This window comes from Scomber scombrus, chromosome 14, assembly GCF_963691925.1.
Source record: "Scomber scombrus chromosome 14, fScoSco1.1, whole genome shotgun sequence".
Taxonomy (NCBI): domain Eukaryota; kingdom Metazoa; phylum Chordata; class Actinopteri; order Scombriformes; family Scombridae; genus Scomber; species Scomber scombrus.
The window spans coordinates 20,393,175-20,412,219 of record NC_084983.1 but is presented as its reverse complement, the minus strand read 5'-3'; the positions used below and the strand labels follow the sequence as shown (position 1 = coordinate 20,412,219).

The window sequence follows — 19,045 nt, the reverse complement described above, 5'->3', positions numbered from 1 at the left end:
CATTAAAAAATAATTGCGAGCATGGCTCTTCTCGACTTCTGTAGAGATGAGACCTTTTCAATTTATATTATTTTTATTTGTCAAGGACTATGTGGTTCAGAATAATCAGTGTAGCCTATATGGTGAGACCAGCTGTATGTAATACACCATGAACAACAAAAAGTTACAAAAGGTAGTGTCTTCGTGTGTCTTTCTCAGGACATAAACGAATAAGAAAACCAAGCAAGAGGCTCATTGAATGGACTGAAGAGTATGATCAGATTTTCTCCACGAGGAAGAAAACCAAAAAGCCTCTCCAGTCGATTGGAAAGGTAAAAATCATACAAAGTAAGATCTGTTGTAACTTTATAATTATATGTCGTTATGTTTGCATAATACTGTGGCTTTGAGCAACCGATTTCACCTTTTACAGCTAGACATGGAGCTTGTATCACTGACTGGCAATGACATCAGTTCATTTGTTTTCTCAGGCCAGTCAACCCATTACCTCCATGTCCGAACCCCCGGTATCAGACAAGAACGCACAACCCCCTCCATCTTTGAATTTACTTCCTGAGATACAAACTCCACCTCCTGAGGAAATCGCTGTTACGACGCCCTCTGAACTACAGATTCCCAGCACTGAAAACACATCTCCCCAAGATGCACCGGTGCTTTCCATCGACACGCTAACCCCTCCACCAGAAGCTGAACCTTCGCTGTCAGAGGGCCCTGTCAAAGACGCCGGTGAGCCAGCATTTCTTTATTTGCAAAAGTCACAAACACTGTTAGGGAAAACAGTCAAAGGAAAATGTTGTTGATCAATGTTAATACAATCTGTTGTCAAAACAACTCCAAACTGTCGACTGGTACTGTATGTACAGTAGACACTTCAACAAAGCACTGGTATGTAAACCCCCAAACATTACATCCATGTGACTGATGAACATGTCATTCCAAAAGTAGGAGCATTCAGTGATTATTCTACGAGCTTCCACTTCTCTGTGGAGACTTTCCACAACATTTTGCACCTTGGCTGTAGGGATTTACATCCATTCAGCCACAAGATTATTTGTTAGATCAGCCACTGATGTTGAGCGATGAGGTCTGGCTCGCAGTCAGTGTTCCAGTTTAAACAACTTGTATTGGATGGAGTTGAGTTCAGAGCTCTGTGCAGTCCAAGGAAGTTCTTCCACACCAAACTGGGAAAACCATTTGTATACGGACTTTGCTTGATGCACGGGGGAACTGTTGCAACAAAGTTTAAAGCTCCCTATTGTCTAAAATATAAATGTGTGGTGTAGCATTAATATTTACCTTAATTGGTACAGAGCGGCTGAGCCCAGTTCATGAAAAATATCCCCAGACCAAGAGCCCACAAAAATTTTGGACAGAACTGTCCAGATACTTATGGCTGTTTAGTGTATTTTAAGGCTTACATTTTTGTATCCTATGGTGACGCAGTAGTATTCACACACAGATAAACACATTATTGTGCACATGGATTACAGCTGCATCCACTCCACATAATAGCATAACTATCAAACACATAACTGGAACTAGAGTCAAATTTGTATTTTGTATAATAAGCCAGAAATGCACAGCTGAGTGCAGCACGTCTTTCCTGAGATAGTGTATTTGTTTCACACTGCTTCTTCTCCTGTAAAATTTCCTCGGGTACAAATGATGCATGTCAATGTGTTTAAAGGAAGCCATCCTTAATAAGGAGATGAAAGGATTTTGCTTGTTCAGTATTTCTGGTGGAACACTGATCAATATTCAATAAAAAGTGAATGATAAAGAAAAAAAAGACTACTCAAGTCCACTGGTCAAACTGGTGTTTCAGCCAAACTTGATTAGCCCTGGGTGTGTCACAAGTCAAAGTTGTCAATATTGTGCCAATAATTGCAGTGACTAATACTGTATGGCTTTGATACAGAAGTATAAAAAGAGGTTAAAAAGCAAAACTGCTCAGTTTGGTTGAAGCTATCCACTGTTCAGGGATCCTGAAAAATAATAGCTAAGCTAACAAGTTGTTAGAGTTTCAAGTATGCACACTGGAGCAAAAACACAGAATATTCTCAGATATTTTATTTACAAGATGCAAACCTGGTTTTAAAGCCAAACAAAAGGATAAAGTAGTATTTTTGATACAGTGTGTTGTTATCGTGTGCAGTCTGACCTTTTTCCCAGAGAGTTTGATCTTAACTCAAGAGCCACTCACCGCTTTTTCCAGAGTTTGCTTTCTTGTCAGTGAGATAATGTCAGCTATTGAAATAGGTTTCTTATCTGTTCCCACTGACAGCTGTTGGACAGATGTTCACTGGTCGGGGGATACAATCAACTAATCACAGTTTAGGTGGAGGGTTTAGAAATAGTGACGTCATCTTCCTGCATTCATGCAAAATAGTGATTAAAAAACAACTTTCCTCTTTACTAGATGATTTCATTGGATATGAACTGTAATTATCTTGAAACTCTAATATGCTGTTGAACATCTCTATGTTTCATGCTAATCATTCACAGGAAAGGCTCCTCTGCTGGAGAGAAAGCGGAAGAGGAAACCCACTCAGAAGATCCTGCAGTACTGTCTGGAGGCCGAGGCCGCAACAGGCCCCAAGAAGAAGGTACAACATGGGCGTGTTCTGTAGTTTGTACATTAGGTCATTTATGGTTTGTCCAAACATCAGGGAGGGGAAGTAACAGACAGAAACAGCATGTAGGACTTAAAATCTAAGAAGCTAATCTAACATAAACAAGCCTCATCCCACTCAGACCCTCAGTGAATAGGGTCTAGTTTTTGAGGATCAAAGATACCCAGAAATCTATTCAGGAAGATCAGAAAAAAAGAAAAAAGAAAAAATCTTACATGTGTTTATTTGTGTTTTTTCTTCAGCAGACAAACACAGTATCAAGAACAGGGATAGACCTAACAATGCTTTGTAATTTGCAGCTCGGTCAGGCTGAAATAATTTGTGATAATATTTTTCTTTGTCACAGGTCAAAACACTGAAGAACAATTCAAATCCTGCTCCTCAATCAGGTCAGTCAACCAATTATTTAATATTTCAATTTAACAGATCTTGTTACAGCACAGCACAGTGCAGTTCATCATAAGCTCATCAGTTTCTGTCCTCTCCATTGTGCAAATGTTTATACTTGAATGTCTTTTTTTTCTTAAATGTTATTTCCCTTGTTTCCAGAATTTTGTAAGTTGTACTCATCAGAAATAAAGCAAACTGACATGTATCCAAACTTGAGAAAATTAAATAAAAGGCCTGTTGAATTCCCAGACAGAACAAAAATGATTTCACAACTTCACTTTCAGTTAACTTCACTTCACTTTCACCTAATAAATCAGCTCTCATAGAAATATTGTGATTTAAAATGAACCACAACCAAAATAAATAGTTTTAGATGGAGATTTTCCCGCAGTGTTATTGACTTTAATGGTGTACTATGCAGGATTTGACTAAAAACGACCTCAATCATCTCTCATGACCCACTAGAAGTGTGGTGGTGTATTTTTCTGTGGAGACTCTGTCCACTGCCTGTATTTTCTTATTTTCTTCATATTTAGCTGTTTTCAGGACATTTCTGGGTGTCAGCCTTTGGGCAGTGGGTGTGTGGCCCCCAGCCAATAACAACTCGCAGGGTGTGAGGTCAGGATTCTCAGCATAGTGACCCTGCTTCTCCATCTCTCTTCTCTGCTGTCTGGGTGTCTGTTTGACCGACACACACACACACACACATGCAGAGCAGAAAGTGTGTTTATTTGCGCTTTAGAGTGTAACCACTGTGAAACAATGAGATTATAACGATTTATTAGACTGATTCATGGCTTTGCCAGCACTGCACTTCATTTACTCTCTAGCTCATTGGGTTGGGGAGGAGGGGCCAACTCTGAATTCTGTGTGTTTACAAACACCAACCGACAGTTCCTGCATATCATACCTTTAATAACCGTCTGTGATGAGCCTCCTTTAGTCTTGCCTGTGATAACTGCTGCTAACATGCTTTTCTTACATCCAGATTCTGGGCCACAGCCTTTAAAATCAAAGAGCAAGCAGCTTACAGCATCCAGTTCCCCACCGACCACCCCAGAGGTTTCCACCTGTGCGCCCACTCCCTCTATTCAGACTGATCCCGCTCCCAGCACTCCTGATCCCTCCACTCCAGCACCGCACCTGCCTGAACCCAGCCAGGTTGAGATGACATCAGCAGATGACGATGATGCTCCTCATCCAGATGACAATAAGTCTCAGGAGGTCAAAAAGGATGCAGTTGAGTCAGAGGTCTGTTTTTCACAGGATTGTGCTTCTGTTTATGCAGTATGTGGAACTGTTGCTTATATTTCTTGTGCTTGATAAATCTGAATCTTTCCCTTTTCTCCTCAGGGTGACCCGTCCAGCTTGGATCACAGCTTCTCCTCCATGAAGGACGACTTGTCGCTGTGCGAGGACCCACTTTTACCTTCGAGGAAGATCATAGGGGACCGAGGAGGCCCAGCTTCCATGAAGGAAAACATATGCCAGGTGAGTTTTCCCAAGAGCCCAATTTACTGATGGAAAGACAAAAAATCAGTTTCCTTTTATTATTACAAGAGCTTTATTTTCTGGAGGACAAGATTTATTTGTAGCAGTGATGGACTTTATCTTATGTAAACAATGCAAGTGCACTTTACTTTCATTTGTGTCTCTTTTTCTCAATATAATGCAATGTTTTTCAAGTTAATAAATTAAAGTTGGTTAAACACAACATGTTCCACTCAGAAGGTTTGATGTAAAGGGACTCCTGCTGCAAGATGAAAATTAAGCAATATTTTCTTTTCTTCATGGCTGTAAACCCTCAGTAAAAAATCCAGTGATTATACCTCACTCTACCCTTCAGACCCCAGCACACAGGATCAGTTCCACTACTACTCTTAATCACCCTTCTTATATTATGTATTCTGAAGCAGGTTGTGTTTTTGTCGTAGGTGTGTGAGAAGACGGGAGAGCTGCTGCTGTGTGAGGGTCAGTGCTGTGGAGCTTTCCACCTGCCCTGCATCTCGCTGGCCGAAGCCCCTAAAGGGAAGTTTGTCTGTCCTGAGTGCAAATCAGGTACGCTGGTGGTTAAGCTTCATTCCCAGAATCTGCAGTGTAGTAGTAGTAGTGCAACTAAATTAAATAGATAGATACATAAAGCATATTAATGGTGTGTGTAACTCTTGTTATTTTCAATTCCAAGTCTTATTTTAAAGCTATGTAAGTTCACTGTGTTATATATAAATTAGATTATTTATTTTTTATGGTTTGTGTTATTTATTAATTTATTTATGGAGATATGGGGGTTGATGGGATGGGTTGAAAAGTTAAAAATATTCATATTAATGTTTGTATTTCTGTTTTAATTGATCTCTTAATATAAATATACATTTTAAATTGTCTTATAGGCGTTAATATGTACAGAAAATGGTTTATGTTTTTTCTGTCAGGTATCCACACCTGCTTTGTGTGTAAGAAGCGCAGTGAGGATGTGCGGCGCTGTATGATTCCAGTGTGTGGGAAGTTTTATCACGGGGAGTGTATCGCCAGCTTCGCCCCGACCGCACCTGTGAACCGAGGCTTCCGCTGCTCGATCCACGTCTGTCTCACCTGCTTCATCACCAATCCCAACAGTTCCTCCATCTCCAAAGGTAGATCGCTGTTTGTTTGTCTGCTGCCTGTGTTGTTTTTCTGCACCTTCTGCGATTCAAGTGCTCACTTATTCTCTTGTGTTTGTCTATAGGTCGTTTGGTTCGGTGTGTGCGCTGCCCGGTGGCTTATCACGCTACGGATCTCTGCATGGCGGCGGGCAGCGTTGTACTCTCCAACAACAGCATCGTTTGTCCCAACCACTTCACCCCCCGTCGCGGTGTCAAAAACCACGAACATGTCAACGTCAGCTGGTGCTTCGTCTGCACTGAAGGTAAAGTTTTCGGAAGATGTTGAGAAATCCGACCTGGCCAGATTTTTTGAAGCCCAAATTTGAATAAACAACATACTGGCTCAAATCTCTCTCTTTCTTTCACTCTACCTGTTTCCTTTCACTGTCTTTCTCTGTTGTACACACACATGCTGGTACACTGTTTATTGCTGTTTTTGGCCTAGCCATCTGATGCATCTTGACTGATGCATCAGATAGAAAGTTTCAAACAATCCTGAACACTGTCGATATAAATATTTCCTGTTGAAAGTCCAAAACCTCGTAAATAAAGTGAGTACAAGTGATCAAAAGAATGCAGGATTTGTTATATCTTTCACAGATATATTTTTGGGAAAAAATGTAAATAACTTCTGTTGCTAGGGCCAGGATCAAGTGATAGTGTAATAATTGGACATGTAATTTAAAAACTCAAACAAACTCCTTTAAAGCTGCATTAATTTACTTTTTTAAACTCCACATCAAGCTGCAGACACAGAGCAACATTTGGATTCATTTGTTCGCTTTTTTAGTTCTAGTTTGGTCTCCACGAGCTCCTGAGAAAAAATATCTGGCTCCTTAGCTACTAGATATTTCTGTCTTTACCCTTTGGCCACTTGGAGGCAGCGTAAATAAACCATGAACACAACACTGACATGTTTTCTTGCTTTAAGCTGGTATTTCAATCAGGAACAAACGTAATGGACGGACTGATTAACAGCAGCTTTAACTACCTGTAACTAACTGGCAAAAAGCAAACGGGGTAACCTTGATGTTCAGACTAAACTGCTAGCCAATCCTCACGTGCACACAGTTAACGTGATCCTCCTTCTGCCCTCCAGGGGGCAGTCTGCTGTGCTGCGAGTCCTGTCCTGCTGCATTTCATCGGGAGTGTCTGAACATCGAGATGCCTAAGGGCAGCTGGTACTGTAACGACTGCAAGGCTGGGAAGAAACCTCACTACAAGGACATCCTGTGGGTGAAGGTTGGGCGGTACAGGTCAGTGGCAAGCTCCAAAAACTAGACTTTTCAAACCTTCAGCTCACATCTGTAGTCCTGTAAAATAAACAAGCACTTCTCATTAAATTCTTCATCTACCATGTGTGAACAGCTCTGTTCCTTCTGTGTTTGTTCCTGCTTTGTAAAGGTGGTGGCCTGCAGAGGTCAGCCATCCCAAAACGATCCCAGAGAACATCCAGCGAATGAGGCACGATGTCGGAGAGTTCCCCGTTCATTTCTTCGGCTCCAACGACTACCTGTGGACCTACCAGGCCAGGGTCTTCCCTTATATGGATGTGGACGCCAAGAGCAAAGAGAAGATGGGGAAAGGTGTTGATGCCACCTACAAGAAAGGTATTGTGGTATTTTTTTTAATGTAGCGTTTTGTTATGATGTTTGTTGCGTCTTCAGTTTGTATTTGTTATACGATAATTTTACATTTCTGAACTTTCTACTCAGCTTTGGAGGAGGCAGCTGTGCGATTTCGTGAGCTGCAGGCAGAGAAGGAGCTTCGGCAGCTTCAAGAGGACAGAAAGAACGACAGGAAACCTCCTCCATACAAACATATTAAGGTACAGGAGAATACTTTTACAGATGTTTTGAGGTAAAGCACAGCACTAACTAACAGTGGCATCCCTCAAGCTTCTCGTTTATCAAGAATCACTGAAAACCATTTAATCAGGGCAGTGAGAGTCTGGCACTTTGAAGTAGTCTACTCATTTATTCATTTCTCCTTTTACCTTTTAACTACTGTACATTCTCATATAAAAGCTGGTTTTAATGGTAGAGTGTCCGATTTTTTACATTTGCAGCCTATCAGTAAAGCACAGGCTGAAAGACTTCATGTGAAAAGTCTGCAGGAGATGTTGAGTTTGATTTACAGCAGTAAACAATAAAGTATTTGTGTTATAAAGAGAAACTGAATTTACAGTTTGCAAGATCAGAGGTAAACAGGAAGGAAGTTTTGAATTTGAGGTGCAAATTTGTAATAAATGCTCGCTAAAGGTTTGTTTCTCTCTGCCATTGCTGACCAGTATTTGAGAATTGACAGCACATTTTTACAGTCATAATTCGTGATACACATATTTTTAAATTCAGTGTGACTTACACTTCCCAAAGATATCATTATTTTTGATCTGCATTGCAAATGAACATCCATAAATCTGCTTAGAAATCATAAAAACACACTCCTATATCTGCAGAACTTGCCTGAGAATCATCACATTTCTAATTTTCTTCAATATCAAAGTAATCCAGTGATAGTTGTCTGTACAAACTCTACGAACTGGAATTGCTATTAGATAATTTGGCATACTTTGGCTTAAAACGACGAGGCCCACAGTTGTAGCTATGTTATACACCAAAGCCTTATGGGAATTATAATTAACCCCCATATCAAAATACGTAAGATTAGGAGCAAAGAATAATAAAACAGGTGACAAAATCACACTTTCACACTTATACACTACTTCAAACAAAAATCATGAAAAGGAAGTTGAAATCATTTGAAGCCCTGATAGGTTGGAGATATTACTTGATATATTGACCTGAATAGATTTAAAGATAATTGCTTTAAGAGTCTATTTGTCACATCATTGGATTCACTCAGATATTCAGCAACAAGCTCGACATGTTCATACAAAGCTTGATGATGTGCAGTTAGCTTATATTTACCTCTACTTCTCCGACTCTTTCAGGTGAATCGACCAATAGGAAAGGTTCAGATCTTCACAGCCGACCTATCAGAGATCCCTCGCTGTAACTGTAAGGCGACAGACGAGAGCCCGTGTGGGACTGACTCGGAGTGCATCAACCGCATGTTGCTTTACGAATGCCACCCGCAGGTACAGAAACGCCTCCGACATGCTCGTAACGCATCATTAGGTTTGTTTAATGATAATAGAAAGTAGTTTCTGTTTTGCTGCCCCAAAACATTTGAAATGTTTCACGATTAAACCACATTTACTTAAGGCCTGCAGCTCCCCTCTAGTGTTCCATGTCATGTAGCTCATTGTTTTTGTTTTATTGCCCTCAGCTTAACTATTTTGATTCACTATCACTGCTCTTTTGAAGGGGACTTAATGGGCTTTTTGTGATTTTGAAGTGTGTTAAACATGGTCAAAGTTACAGAATTTGAGGGGAAGGTATGTAAAAAGCTAAGATTGATGATAAAGTTGTTCTGTGGGTTGTTCACGTTGTCCACTTGTCAAATATGCGATATACTATAAACAGTGGTGTAGTGGTCCCTGGAAAAGTGGGTATACTCTCAATTTTTGCCCTTTTTTAACGCAGCCCAGGAAAACGCCCTGTTTTAGAAACAGTGACATGTAAGCCCACTCTATTTAGTTTATCCAAAAATCATTCACCAATATTTTCTCATTGTCACATAATTTCTGCTGCTTGATCTCAGGGAGGAAGGATTATGAAATTACTAAACCAATACTGGCCCACAGACTAATGAGAGACAACTATGCATTTTGAGTGAACTATTAGTCCATCCACACTGTGGATGGACTAAGGAATAAGGAATGACACCTATTCTATCACTTGGCAAGTCAGGAGTTTCTTTTGTAAACTGTCTCTTTGAACAGCTGATTTGCAACAGATAGTGTGGGCCAGAGTGTGCCACTATTATAAAATTAACATGACTTGATCAGGAGCAGTTTGTAGGTATTAATGGTCACACAGGCAGCCTGCATGAATGTAAAATATAAATGAGGCAAACATGGTGTTTCAGTTATTTTTTGAACATTTATTTAAATAAAATACTTCAGATCTGAATTTGACAATGCATCCACCCACACATTAAAATCAATCAGATAAACTCAAAAGTGCTTTCTTCTTGAATTGATGCTTTAATAGAAACTGTCATGACAGCTTTGTGACTTAAAGAAGATGCCTTGCCAATTAGGACAGCTAATTTAAGGATGATGCTATAATGCTACTGACGATTTTGCTCTGCATCTCACTGGCAACATGTTCTATTATTTGTGTTGCACTGTTCTCTGTGTCCAATGTTTCAGAAGTTACCCAAACTAGCAATCTACCTAAACTTACCGGTTCATTGCATATCCTAAAGTGAAAATCATTAAAAGTAAACTTGTAAAAGTAAATTTGTCGGTTAGCAATATTTACATCGGCATGGCCCACCCTTCTCTGCCTCCGATTGGCTCATCAGTTTACTGATTAGATTGACTGCGAGTACTAGCCAATTAGAGGCAGAGTAGCGTGGGTCATGGCTTCACCATCCTAGGAAAAAAATGGGCAATTTGGCTCGCAGATACTACTGAATGGTGCGCATCAGGGGGGATTTAGAAGTGGGTATACGCAATGCTGACTGAAAAATAAGTGGGTATACGCCGTATACCCGCGTATACCCTGGACTACACCACTGACTTTAAAAGATATATGTCCAACATTTTGAAAATGATACTCTGAACTTGCAGGTTTGCCCGGCGGGTGAGCGGTGTCTGAACCAGGCCTTCACCAAGCGTCAGTACAGCCAGGTGGAGATTTTCAGGACGCTGTCTCGAGGCTGGGGGCTCCGCTGTGTCCACGACATCAAGAAGGTAACAACACTGCTATTATAACTAATACTGGCAATACCATTGACACTGTCTGCAGAACCTAGGAGGGGGTCAGTGGGACCAGATCGAGATGGAATAATCAATGTTTCCTGTGTTTTTCTGTCAGGGTCAGTTTGTGAGTGAGTACGTCGGGGAGGTGATTGACGAGGAGGAGTGCAGGTCGAGGATCAGACACGCCCAAGAGACTGACATCTGTAACTTCTACATGCTAACTCTGGATAAGGTACGGGTTTATGTGTGTGTGCATGTGTGTGTGTGCTTTCTACTGATGATACCTCATGTTGAGGTATTTTAGCAGTAAAGATACAAGATATGATTGTACTCTTATGGGTCCTGTTAAAAATAATGCAAAGTGGAAGCCAACGGTCGTCAGTGTATCATTTATTCATTCAGTTATTTCATTCAGTCCAAAAAACTCATCAATATTTAGTTCTTGGGGGCTTAAAAAATCAGAAAATGACAGTTTTTTTTTGTTTTCTGTGGGTTACGGTTAGGGTTAGGGTTAGGGTTAGGATAGGCTTAAAAAAAAAGAAATCAAGTTTCTGTTCCTTTTATGTCTTGTTTTGTGGATAAAAAAGGAAAAACTCTGACATCTCCATGATTTGTGAGAAGAAGCAATTATGTTGATTACAAATATTAACCTCCGTTATCGGGTTCCCTGTTGATCATTTTAATTTATAGATCAACACACACTGCTTTGCCAACATGCTGTTTAAAAATAACAAATCACTTTCTTGCTGCCAATATCAATGCAGTTCATTATAATTGCATTATTCCATAGTTGTGGTTAATTTCCTCCAAATGTTTAGTTTGCCCTTGTTGACAAAATCACCAGTTTTCCAGCTGAGTGACTTTTCTCCAGAAACAGATGTGGTTCTCAGATTTATATTCTCACCACAACTTCTAACAATCCGTTTCCACCAAAATACCAACTTCTTTGTGCTGCCTCATTTGAATTTTATTGAGTGAATCTCTTCTCCCACTTGCATCTGCACATCAGGTTGTACCACTGCTATAAAAATCGAACCCTCAAAGTGTTGTTAGCTGACCAAGTCACATGATCATCACACAACAGAAAGTAGATTAAAGTTTGGACACGACATGTCCAACTGTCTTTCTTACCGGCATCTGTGTGTTTGTGTGCTAGGATCGGATCATTGATGCTGGGCCGAAGGGGAACGAGGCTCGCTTCATGAACCACTGCTGTCAGCCAAACTGTGAGACCCAGAAGTGGACAGTGAGCGGAGACACGCGGGTCGGACTGTTCGCACTTGTCGACGTCGCTGCAGGTTAGAATAAAGATAACTACTAAACTCAGATGTTTTATTAAATAATCAATGTCAATAACTACTTTAGGAAGTATCTGATTTTGAGCATCCACTTGATTATGTGATATACAGAAGAAAACCCTGCAACCTTCTTGATTTTACATGTTAAATCCACTTTAGTCAACAAGGAAAGACCAGTTCAATGGAGAAAACAACTAAATGATGGATTCTTCCAAGGAGGTCTTCAAATTTTTATATATTTTGAGGGATTTATAAATATTAAAAAGACGTTCTTTGGTTTATTGTAAGGCTTATTATATTGACATGCTTTTTAGTCTATACCATACTGGTATCGGTTTAACCCAACCTCTAACTGAAGCTAAAAGGAGGTTGCAGTACTCTGAGGTCAGATTTAGTAGATATCTCCCACAGTTGCAGCCTCTTCCAGCTGTTTGTGTGTATCTGTTCAGGCACAGAGCTCACATTCAACTACAACCTGGAGTGTTTGGGGAACGGGAAGACGGTTTGTAAATGTGGAGCACCAAACTGCAGCGGCTTCCTGGGCGTCAGGCCAAAGGTGAGAGGAATTACACACATACATTAACAACGCAGTTTGACCTAGGACCATTTTTCACAAGACCAAAAGTGCAGCCATTGTTCTTGTCAAATCATTATCAATCAGAGCGCTCATAAGAAGTTAATGTACTCTTTTAGCTTATTTTTATTTCTAATTTAACATTTTTTATTGTATTTATGTGTATTTTATAGTGCCATGTGCTGCTTCTACACTGTACACTACACTACATTATGTTTTATGTGAAGCTCTTGCCTTGGTTTTGAAATGTGCTGTACAAATAAACTTTGCCTTACTCTTGAAAAGATAACCAATCAAAATCTTTCTCCCCTGCAACCCAGAACAACCCTCCATCTGAAGACAAAGGTCGTAAGCTGAAGCGGAGGGGCCACGGCAAGAAGAAGAAGAAGGTGGTGGTGACCAAAGAAAGAGAGGACGAGTGTTTCAGCTGCGGAGACGGAGGACAGATGGTTTCCTGTAAGAGACCCGGCTGTCCCAAAGTTTATCACGCCGACTGCCTCAACCTCACCAAGAGGCCTGCAGGTCAGTGACTCTGCATGGATGCAGTTTGTTTGTATTTGTTTTGGTCAAGTCTGAAATGCTGGACTGACATTATTGTCATGTTTTAGTGCTGCACATACCAGAGTAAGTAAGTAAAGCTTTATTTAATATGTGGAAGATGATTCGAAGAAAGATAAACAGCCGAGATTTGAGGATCACAGTTGTCGAGAAGTGGACGAGGAATGTGGTCAGAAATGTAGCTAGGGGCATTTCAAGGAGTGCCTTATACGTGATCTGCAGGATCTTGTGGCTGATTCTGAATTTTACAGGAAGCCCTTGAGCGAAGCAAGAACAGGGAAAATATGGGACCTACAGCTGGTTCTGGTTATAAACCTGGCAGCTTCATTTTGGAGAAACTGCAAACATTTGAGAGCAGACTGACTGCGGCACGTTTAGAGGGAGGTACAGTAGTCTAGCCTGGAGAAAATAAACATGTGGATATATCATTCAAGATCAGTAGAGCTCACTGTAGACAGAGCTTTCTCTACTTTATATTTTGCTTTATTATATATATTTTCTGTTGATGAAGTTCTGATGACTGATGAATTGATGAATTCAGCCATCTTTTCTTTGGAAACCTACAAGAAACACATTTTTCCATTTTTTTACGATGTTTAGCATTCATAGAGAAAGAAAGGTGGAACACTCTTGCCTGTCTTACTTTGTTAAATATGACATATTGGGGCACGCAGGTGGTCGAGTGAACCCCGGTTCGAATCCCGGCTGGAGGACCTTTGCTGCATGTCACACCCCCCTCTCTTTCCCATGATTTCCTGTCTCACTACTGTTAATAAAGGTGTCTGTGCCTGAAAAAAATCTTTAAAAAAATACGAAAAAAGAAAACAGAAAGCACGAGTGTAAAAGAGATTATTTTTAGTAAGTCAACGTACTGGGGTAAACCTGTGTAATTAGATTTTCTCTTTTCACTGAGCGTGTGTGTCTTTCTATCTTTGAGAGAACCCATTTCAGTCAAAAACCATGTGCTGTGACGACATTTTTGCTGGTCTTCAAAATTTCAAAGGGCATATTGAGGGTGAAGACTTAGTTTCAAGGTTCAGATTAGAATTGGGTTTAGGTTTTGTTTCGTGTAATTTTTTGATTAGGCATTTAGTTATGATGGTTATGGTTAAGGTAAGGGGCTGAGTGTCCTTACAAGTATATAAGGACGAACTGTGTGTGTGTGTGTGTGTGTGTGTGTGTGTGTGTGTGTGTGTGTGTGTGTGTGTGTGTGTGTGTGTGTGTGTGTGTGTGTGTGTGTGTGTGTGTGTGTGTGTGGTAAGTAAAGTAGCAGAAAATACATGAGTAAAGTACAAGTACCTAAAAATAGTACAAAATAAGAAACATTTGTTTTTTCATTTCATAATTTGTGTTGACGTTCTCTGTACAATGTTTGAATGACGATGTATCCAGTATGGATGTTTCTCATGTAGTTATGTTATTTGTATTCATGTGAGACTCTGCATAGACTTTCCTTGAAGGATAATAAATAATCAATCTATTAAATATATTCAACTTAACTTTCTCAAATTCAAATAAAAAGTAACATTTTTAAGTCTCAGCCATCTTGGTGCCCCCTTCTATCTTTCACATTCTTGTCTGTGTCTCTATGTTTGTTGTAGGACGTTGGGAATGTCCATGGCACCAGTGCGACATATGCACTAAGGATGCGGCGTCTTTCTGCGAGATGTGCCCCAGCTCCTACTGCGCCCAGCACCGCGATGGCCTGCTTTTCATTTCCAAGCTGGATGGAAAACTGTCCTGCAGCGAGCACGACCCCTGTGGCCCCGAACCGCTGGAGCCAGGGGAGATCCGGGAGTACACCCCTGAACCCAGACCCCTAACCTCGGGGCTGGGAATGGCCGTCATCCCCTCTGCTGCTTCTAACACCGCCACAAGTGCGAACCCAACCACCAAGAGGGACCAGGAGATCAGCGCCGGCGCTGGCACGTGTGCTTCCGAGTCATTTCCTGCTTTTTCCATCCCGGTACCCATCACTATCCCTGTCTCTGCGCCTCCTGCCTCACCTCCCCCCAGCAGCACGGATGCTCCCAGCAGCCCGCATGTGTTCGACCTCCCACACTACTCGCCCATTTCCTCGTATGAGGAGGAGAGGGATGTCTTAGAGGAGGAGGAGGAGGAGGAGGAGGAGGAGGAGGAGGAGGAGGAGGAGGAGGAGGAGGAGGAGGAGGAGGAGCTGTTAGAGGAGGTGGAGGAGGACTTAGTGGAAGACGGGAAGCAGAAATCTGATTCTCATGAAGAGGACGGAGAAGAGGAGGAGGAGGAGGAGGAGGAGGAGGAGGAATACCTTGAGATCAAAGATGATGAAGACGAGGAGGAGGAGGAAGAAGAAGAGGAGGAGGAAGAAGAAGAGGAGGAGGAGGAAGAAGAGGAGGAGGAGGAGGAGTGACGCACAGTGGATTTATCAGTGGCACACTCACAGTCACTACAGTCAAATTACACAAGTAGCCCAGTCTGTCACTGTTTGTATCCAGCGAGCAGGTGTGTGTATGGAGGAATTTTAGGACAGAACTAAGTCAATACATTAATAAATGTTGAAATTCATAAATCAGAAAATAAACACAGCATAAATATTGAATAGATTCATATATAAATAGACAAATATCCATCAGTTTCACTATTATACATTTGTTTAATTAGTTCTGTCCTATTAATCGATTCATATTCCCTGACTTTGGTGCAAACCTTCTGTGGAGACGGTGACTTTGCACACAGTGGTGCTCACTGACACTCGATATGGGAGGTCTGACAAAGAAAATTATCTGGAACTGCTACATAAAACATATTTCACTATGATATACTGTTTTTTTTTCCCACACAGCTGGTTTGTTTTTGGTATTCTTTGAGTAGGATTTCAGGTGTCATATATGTCAGAAAGTTGACCTGCGAAAGCTTTGTGTAGTTTACGACAGTTACTGTATCTGCTGGATCTCAGAGTCGGTGTTTTAGGTGTTTTACACAACAACTGTGCTGTAGCTTCCTGTCAGGGAGGGATTGAACTCTTCAATCTTCAGCTCACTATTCCTGGGACAGACTCAAATTAGTGCTCAGCCTGGTAAAGATTACATTAGAAATCTAATCAGTAACATCTGGATCAAATGGTTACCATGCTAACATCCAGAAAAAAAAACATGGCATTAATCCACAAATAAACTAGTTTGAGTCCCCTCCATTGCGATCACATCCAGTCTGGTTGTGCTTCCAAACAATGATGTGAAATGAAAACACATCCAGCTTTTATTGGACTGAAATTTGAAATGCAGTCAGTGGACTGTGGTGGTTACTTCTTGAAAGTCAGTGAGTGATGTATAATTGGGATTTTACTGGACACACACACACTGCTGGAAAAATCAGAAAAGGACCAGATACAAGACCAAACACAAGAAATCTGATCCACTTCCTTCCAGGAAACTGACACACAGGAGTCGTCTCCTCCATGAACTCCAGTCTCTCCCCTCAGCGGCTCAGATTATTAGATGGTGCTTTGACAGCAGAGCTGTGTTAACATGCTCCAAAGATCAGACTGTCTACAATCAAATGTGAACGTGCCAGATGATTGGCTGCCTGGTGTAGCCTTATAAATGCGATCGCACACAACAAGCGACTGTCAGTGCCAGTTTGCTGTTGTTGAAACATCTTGCAGTCTAATGCTGGTCTGGCTGCAGGGTATCATCTTGTCAGTCAACCAATCCTGCAACTCTACAGCACAGCTACATGCCAGAAAGTTTCAATCAGCCTGGAGACAAGAGAAAGATGTTTGGCTGAAATTATACACTTAAGCTTGATTTATACTTCTGCATCACGTCGACGGCGTAGCCTGATGTGCACCTCCAATAAATCCTAACTACGCATCACGGCGTATAGTTTTCGACTGAAGCTGCCAATAGTTAGCATCGAAAGTAATTTTCTCGAAGTCTGACCATTTCATGTGCTAAAACTGTCAGATTAAGAAACTCATAGGTTATTTACCAGCTTCATAAATCTGGTTGGACTGCAGGTTTCACTCACTGACACTCCTGAAGCTGGTTTTAGTAGAATCACATCCTTCAGCATTTAACACTGGGCAACACGAAAGGACAAATCACTCGCGCCCTCGTGGTGGCCGGTGGTCTGAACGCAGAGATGGCACTAAGTCCTGCTCCAGTGTGTGTGCTGTGCTCTGTAGTTATTATTTATATACTGTTCTGTGACGCACAAATGATGAAGAGCCTGGGTGTCTAGCGCTCCTTCGGCCCGCTCACTCAATTTGACTCTCAATCGAGGGGGAAACAAAAGTCTTCGATTGGATGCGAGACGCTTGAAAGGATGGACTCCTGCCATGATGCTTGCACTTCAGTATGTGTTCTTGCCACACGTGTTTCGCTCTGTCTTCAAGCTTAATATTGTCTGTGTGTTATATGCCAATGCCTTAGAGTGTATTTCTTTGGACATGTTTTTAAGGAACGGTTTGGCGTCTGTGAGAGCCAAGTTTCCCTACTAATGCCTTTTTACAGTTGCCCAACAAGCAATGTTTCATTCCAGTATAATTATTACCTGTTAGATCTCAACCATTGTCCTGTTAAAAAAAACTGCTATATAAATATATAAGAAGAAGAAGTTATGAAATAAGCACTTTGTACTGGACTCATTCTTTTTCCATTTAATGGTCCAACATGAAGCTACATACAGAACATCTATGAGGGAGCTAAATTACTAAAAACTAAAACTGTTACTTCTTATGTGATTACAGCATCTTTCAGATTATCCTGATGGTGTAAATCAGACATTTACAAAACCTACACAATGGAAATCATATTATCCGAATTTAAGAAAGATTAATTGATAATAGAAATGTATCATTTTTATCCAATGCTTGAAAGTGTAAATAAAGATTTGGTGTTTTGTTTGAAAACAATGGTTAGTTTTAACACCTGCAGTTCCCATAAGCCTTTGTCAATGTGCCAAATGCTAATTAATAACTACTTTAAAGAGAAAGCTAGATATCATAAAGTCCTGCCTCTGAAAAACTGTGAAGTTTGTCTTGAGAAGAGATTTAATCTTTGTTTTTATCAAAAAAAAAAAAAAAAGTACCAGTAGAGCGCTGTGGTTTTAATGGGTTAGGGTTACTGATTACTTTTAGTCACCTATGAATTTTGCATTTTGGTTTAATAATTGATTTTACGCCAAATCAAAATGAATGGCAAGTGCACATCACACGCCACCAAAGCTTTGTCGTGAATTTGCAACAAGTCTTGAGATACCTGCAAATGTCTGTTAAAGGCCCCGCAGACTCCTGAGAAAATGATGCTGTGTTCAAATCATGATTCTCATGTTTACAACTTACGAGTGTGATCGAGGTTGTATGATTGCAGAGTTGGTTGTGTGAAGTTTAAAAAATACTGTGCATCATAGTGTTTTGGTGCCTCAATGGTTACTGAGCATGTCATATGACCACTGGTTCAATTCCAGCCAGGGAGTCTTGTTACATGTCAAACCCATCTCTCTCGCCCCTTGTTTCCTCTCTGCCACTTCAGTTTCCACTATCCAATAAAGGCAAAAAGGCCTAGAAATTAAAAAAATATATATAGACAATATAATACATTAAATTTGGGTTTAATTATCTTGAACAACAGACTTTGGCTCATATTAGGCAAAAAAGTGTTGGCTCTCGGGTTCTTCCTCATTATTCGTTACATTATGTTCAAGCTAAATGAGCTAGTTGACATGGACAACACAAGACTTGTACAGGAACATGGTTGTTCAGTTATTGGCACATTTAGCATGTAAAGTACATTTTTACACATCATTGACCACGAAGGTCTATTTCTCCACATTATTTATTTGACAGTTGTGTTCCAGTTGTTCTAATAGCTCCCTTGCTAACAGCCAAAGGGATTTTAGAGAGAGGTTTTGCCCAGGTGTAACATGTAACAAAAGAGGAATGAATTTCCTTACCACATGTTCATAATTTAGTCAGCAATCTCTTGCCAATATAAAAAATGGCATATCCATATTTTAGTGTCAAGTCATATACAGACAAGAGTTTCCTACATGAATTTTGACTTGAGATGAATGTTGTTTACAACCCATAAACAAGACATTATGTGATGTCTGGTGTGTGAGTTCACCAGACTTGA

At 40.7% G+C, this 19,045-nt stretch overlaps 1 protein-coding gene across 3 annotated transcripts in view; it reads left to right on the top strand.

Annotated features, from left to right (window-relative positions):
* The window catches only part of nsd1b (nuclear receptor binding SET domain protein 1b), a 30,071-nt gene extending 12,054 nt beyond the window's left edge, over positions 1 to 18,017 (top strand). Inside the window, exons 6-25 of one of the 3 annotated variants that reach the window (XM_062432790.1) lie at positions 199 to 311; positions 471 to 726; positions 2,506 to 2,606; positions 2,980 to 3,022; positions 4,012 to 4,274; positions 4,377 to 4,514; positions 4,958 to 5,081; positions 5,456 to 5,656; positions 5,749 to 5,928; positions 6,765 to 6,921; positions 7,070 to 7,275; positions 7,381 to 7,493; positions 8,619 to 8,765; positions 10,368 to 10,490; positions 10,615 to 10,731; positions 11,656 to 11,797; positions 12,247 to 12,353; positions 12,692 to 12,893; positions 14,531 to 15,027; positions 15,079 to 18,017. In XM_062432790.1, the coding sequence (XP_062288774.1) occupies positions 199 to 311; positions 471 to 726; positions 2,506 to 2,606; positions 2,980 to 3,022; positions 4,012 to 4,274; positions 4,377 to 4,514; positions 4,958 to 5,081; positions 5,456 to 5,656; positions 5,749 to 5,928; positions 6,765 to 6,921; positions 7,070 to 7,275; positions 7,381 to 7,493; positions 8,619 to 8,765; positions 10,368 to 10,490; positions 10,615 to 10,731; positions 11,656 to 11,797; positions 12,247 to 12,353; positions 12,692 to 12,893; positions 14,531 to 15,027; positions 15,079 to 15,318 (3,470 nt within the window). In that variant the 3' untranslated portion in view covers positions 15,319 to 18,017. Of the gene's footprint in view, positions 1 to 198; positions 312 to 470; positions 727 to 2,505; positions 2,607 to 2,979; positions 3,023 to 4,011; positions 4,275 to 4,376; positions 4,515 to 4,957; positions 5,082 to 5,455; positions 5,657 to 5,748; positions 5,929 to 6,764; positions 6,922 to 7,069; positions 7,276 to 7,380; positions 7,494 to 8,618; positions 8,766 to 10,367; positions 10,491 to 10,614; positions 10,732 to 11,655; positions 11,798 to 12,246; positions 12,354 to 12,691; positions 12,894 to 14,530 lie in introns of all 3 variants that reach the window. The other 2 variants (XM_062432789.1, XM_062432788.1) reach the window with 2 other exon arrangements.
* The last annotated feature ends 1,028 nt before the right edge of the window (positions 18,018 to 19,045 follow it).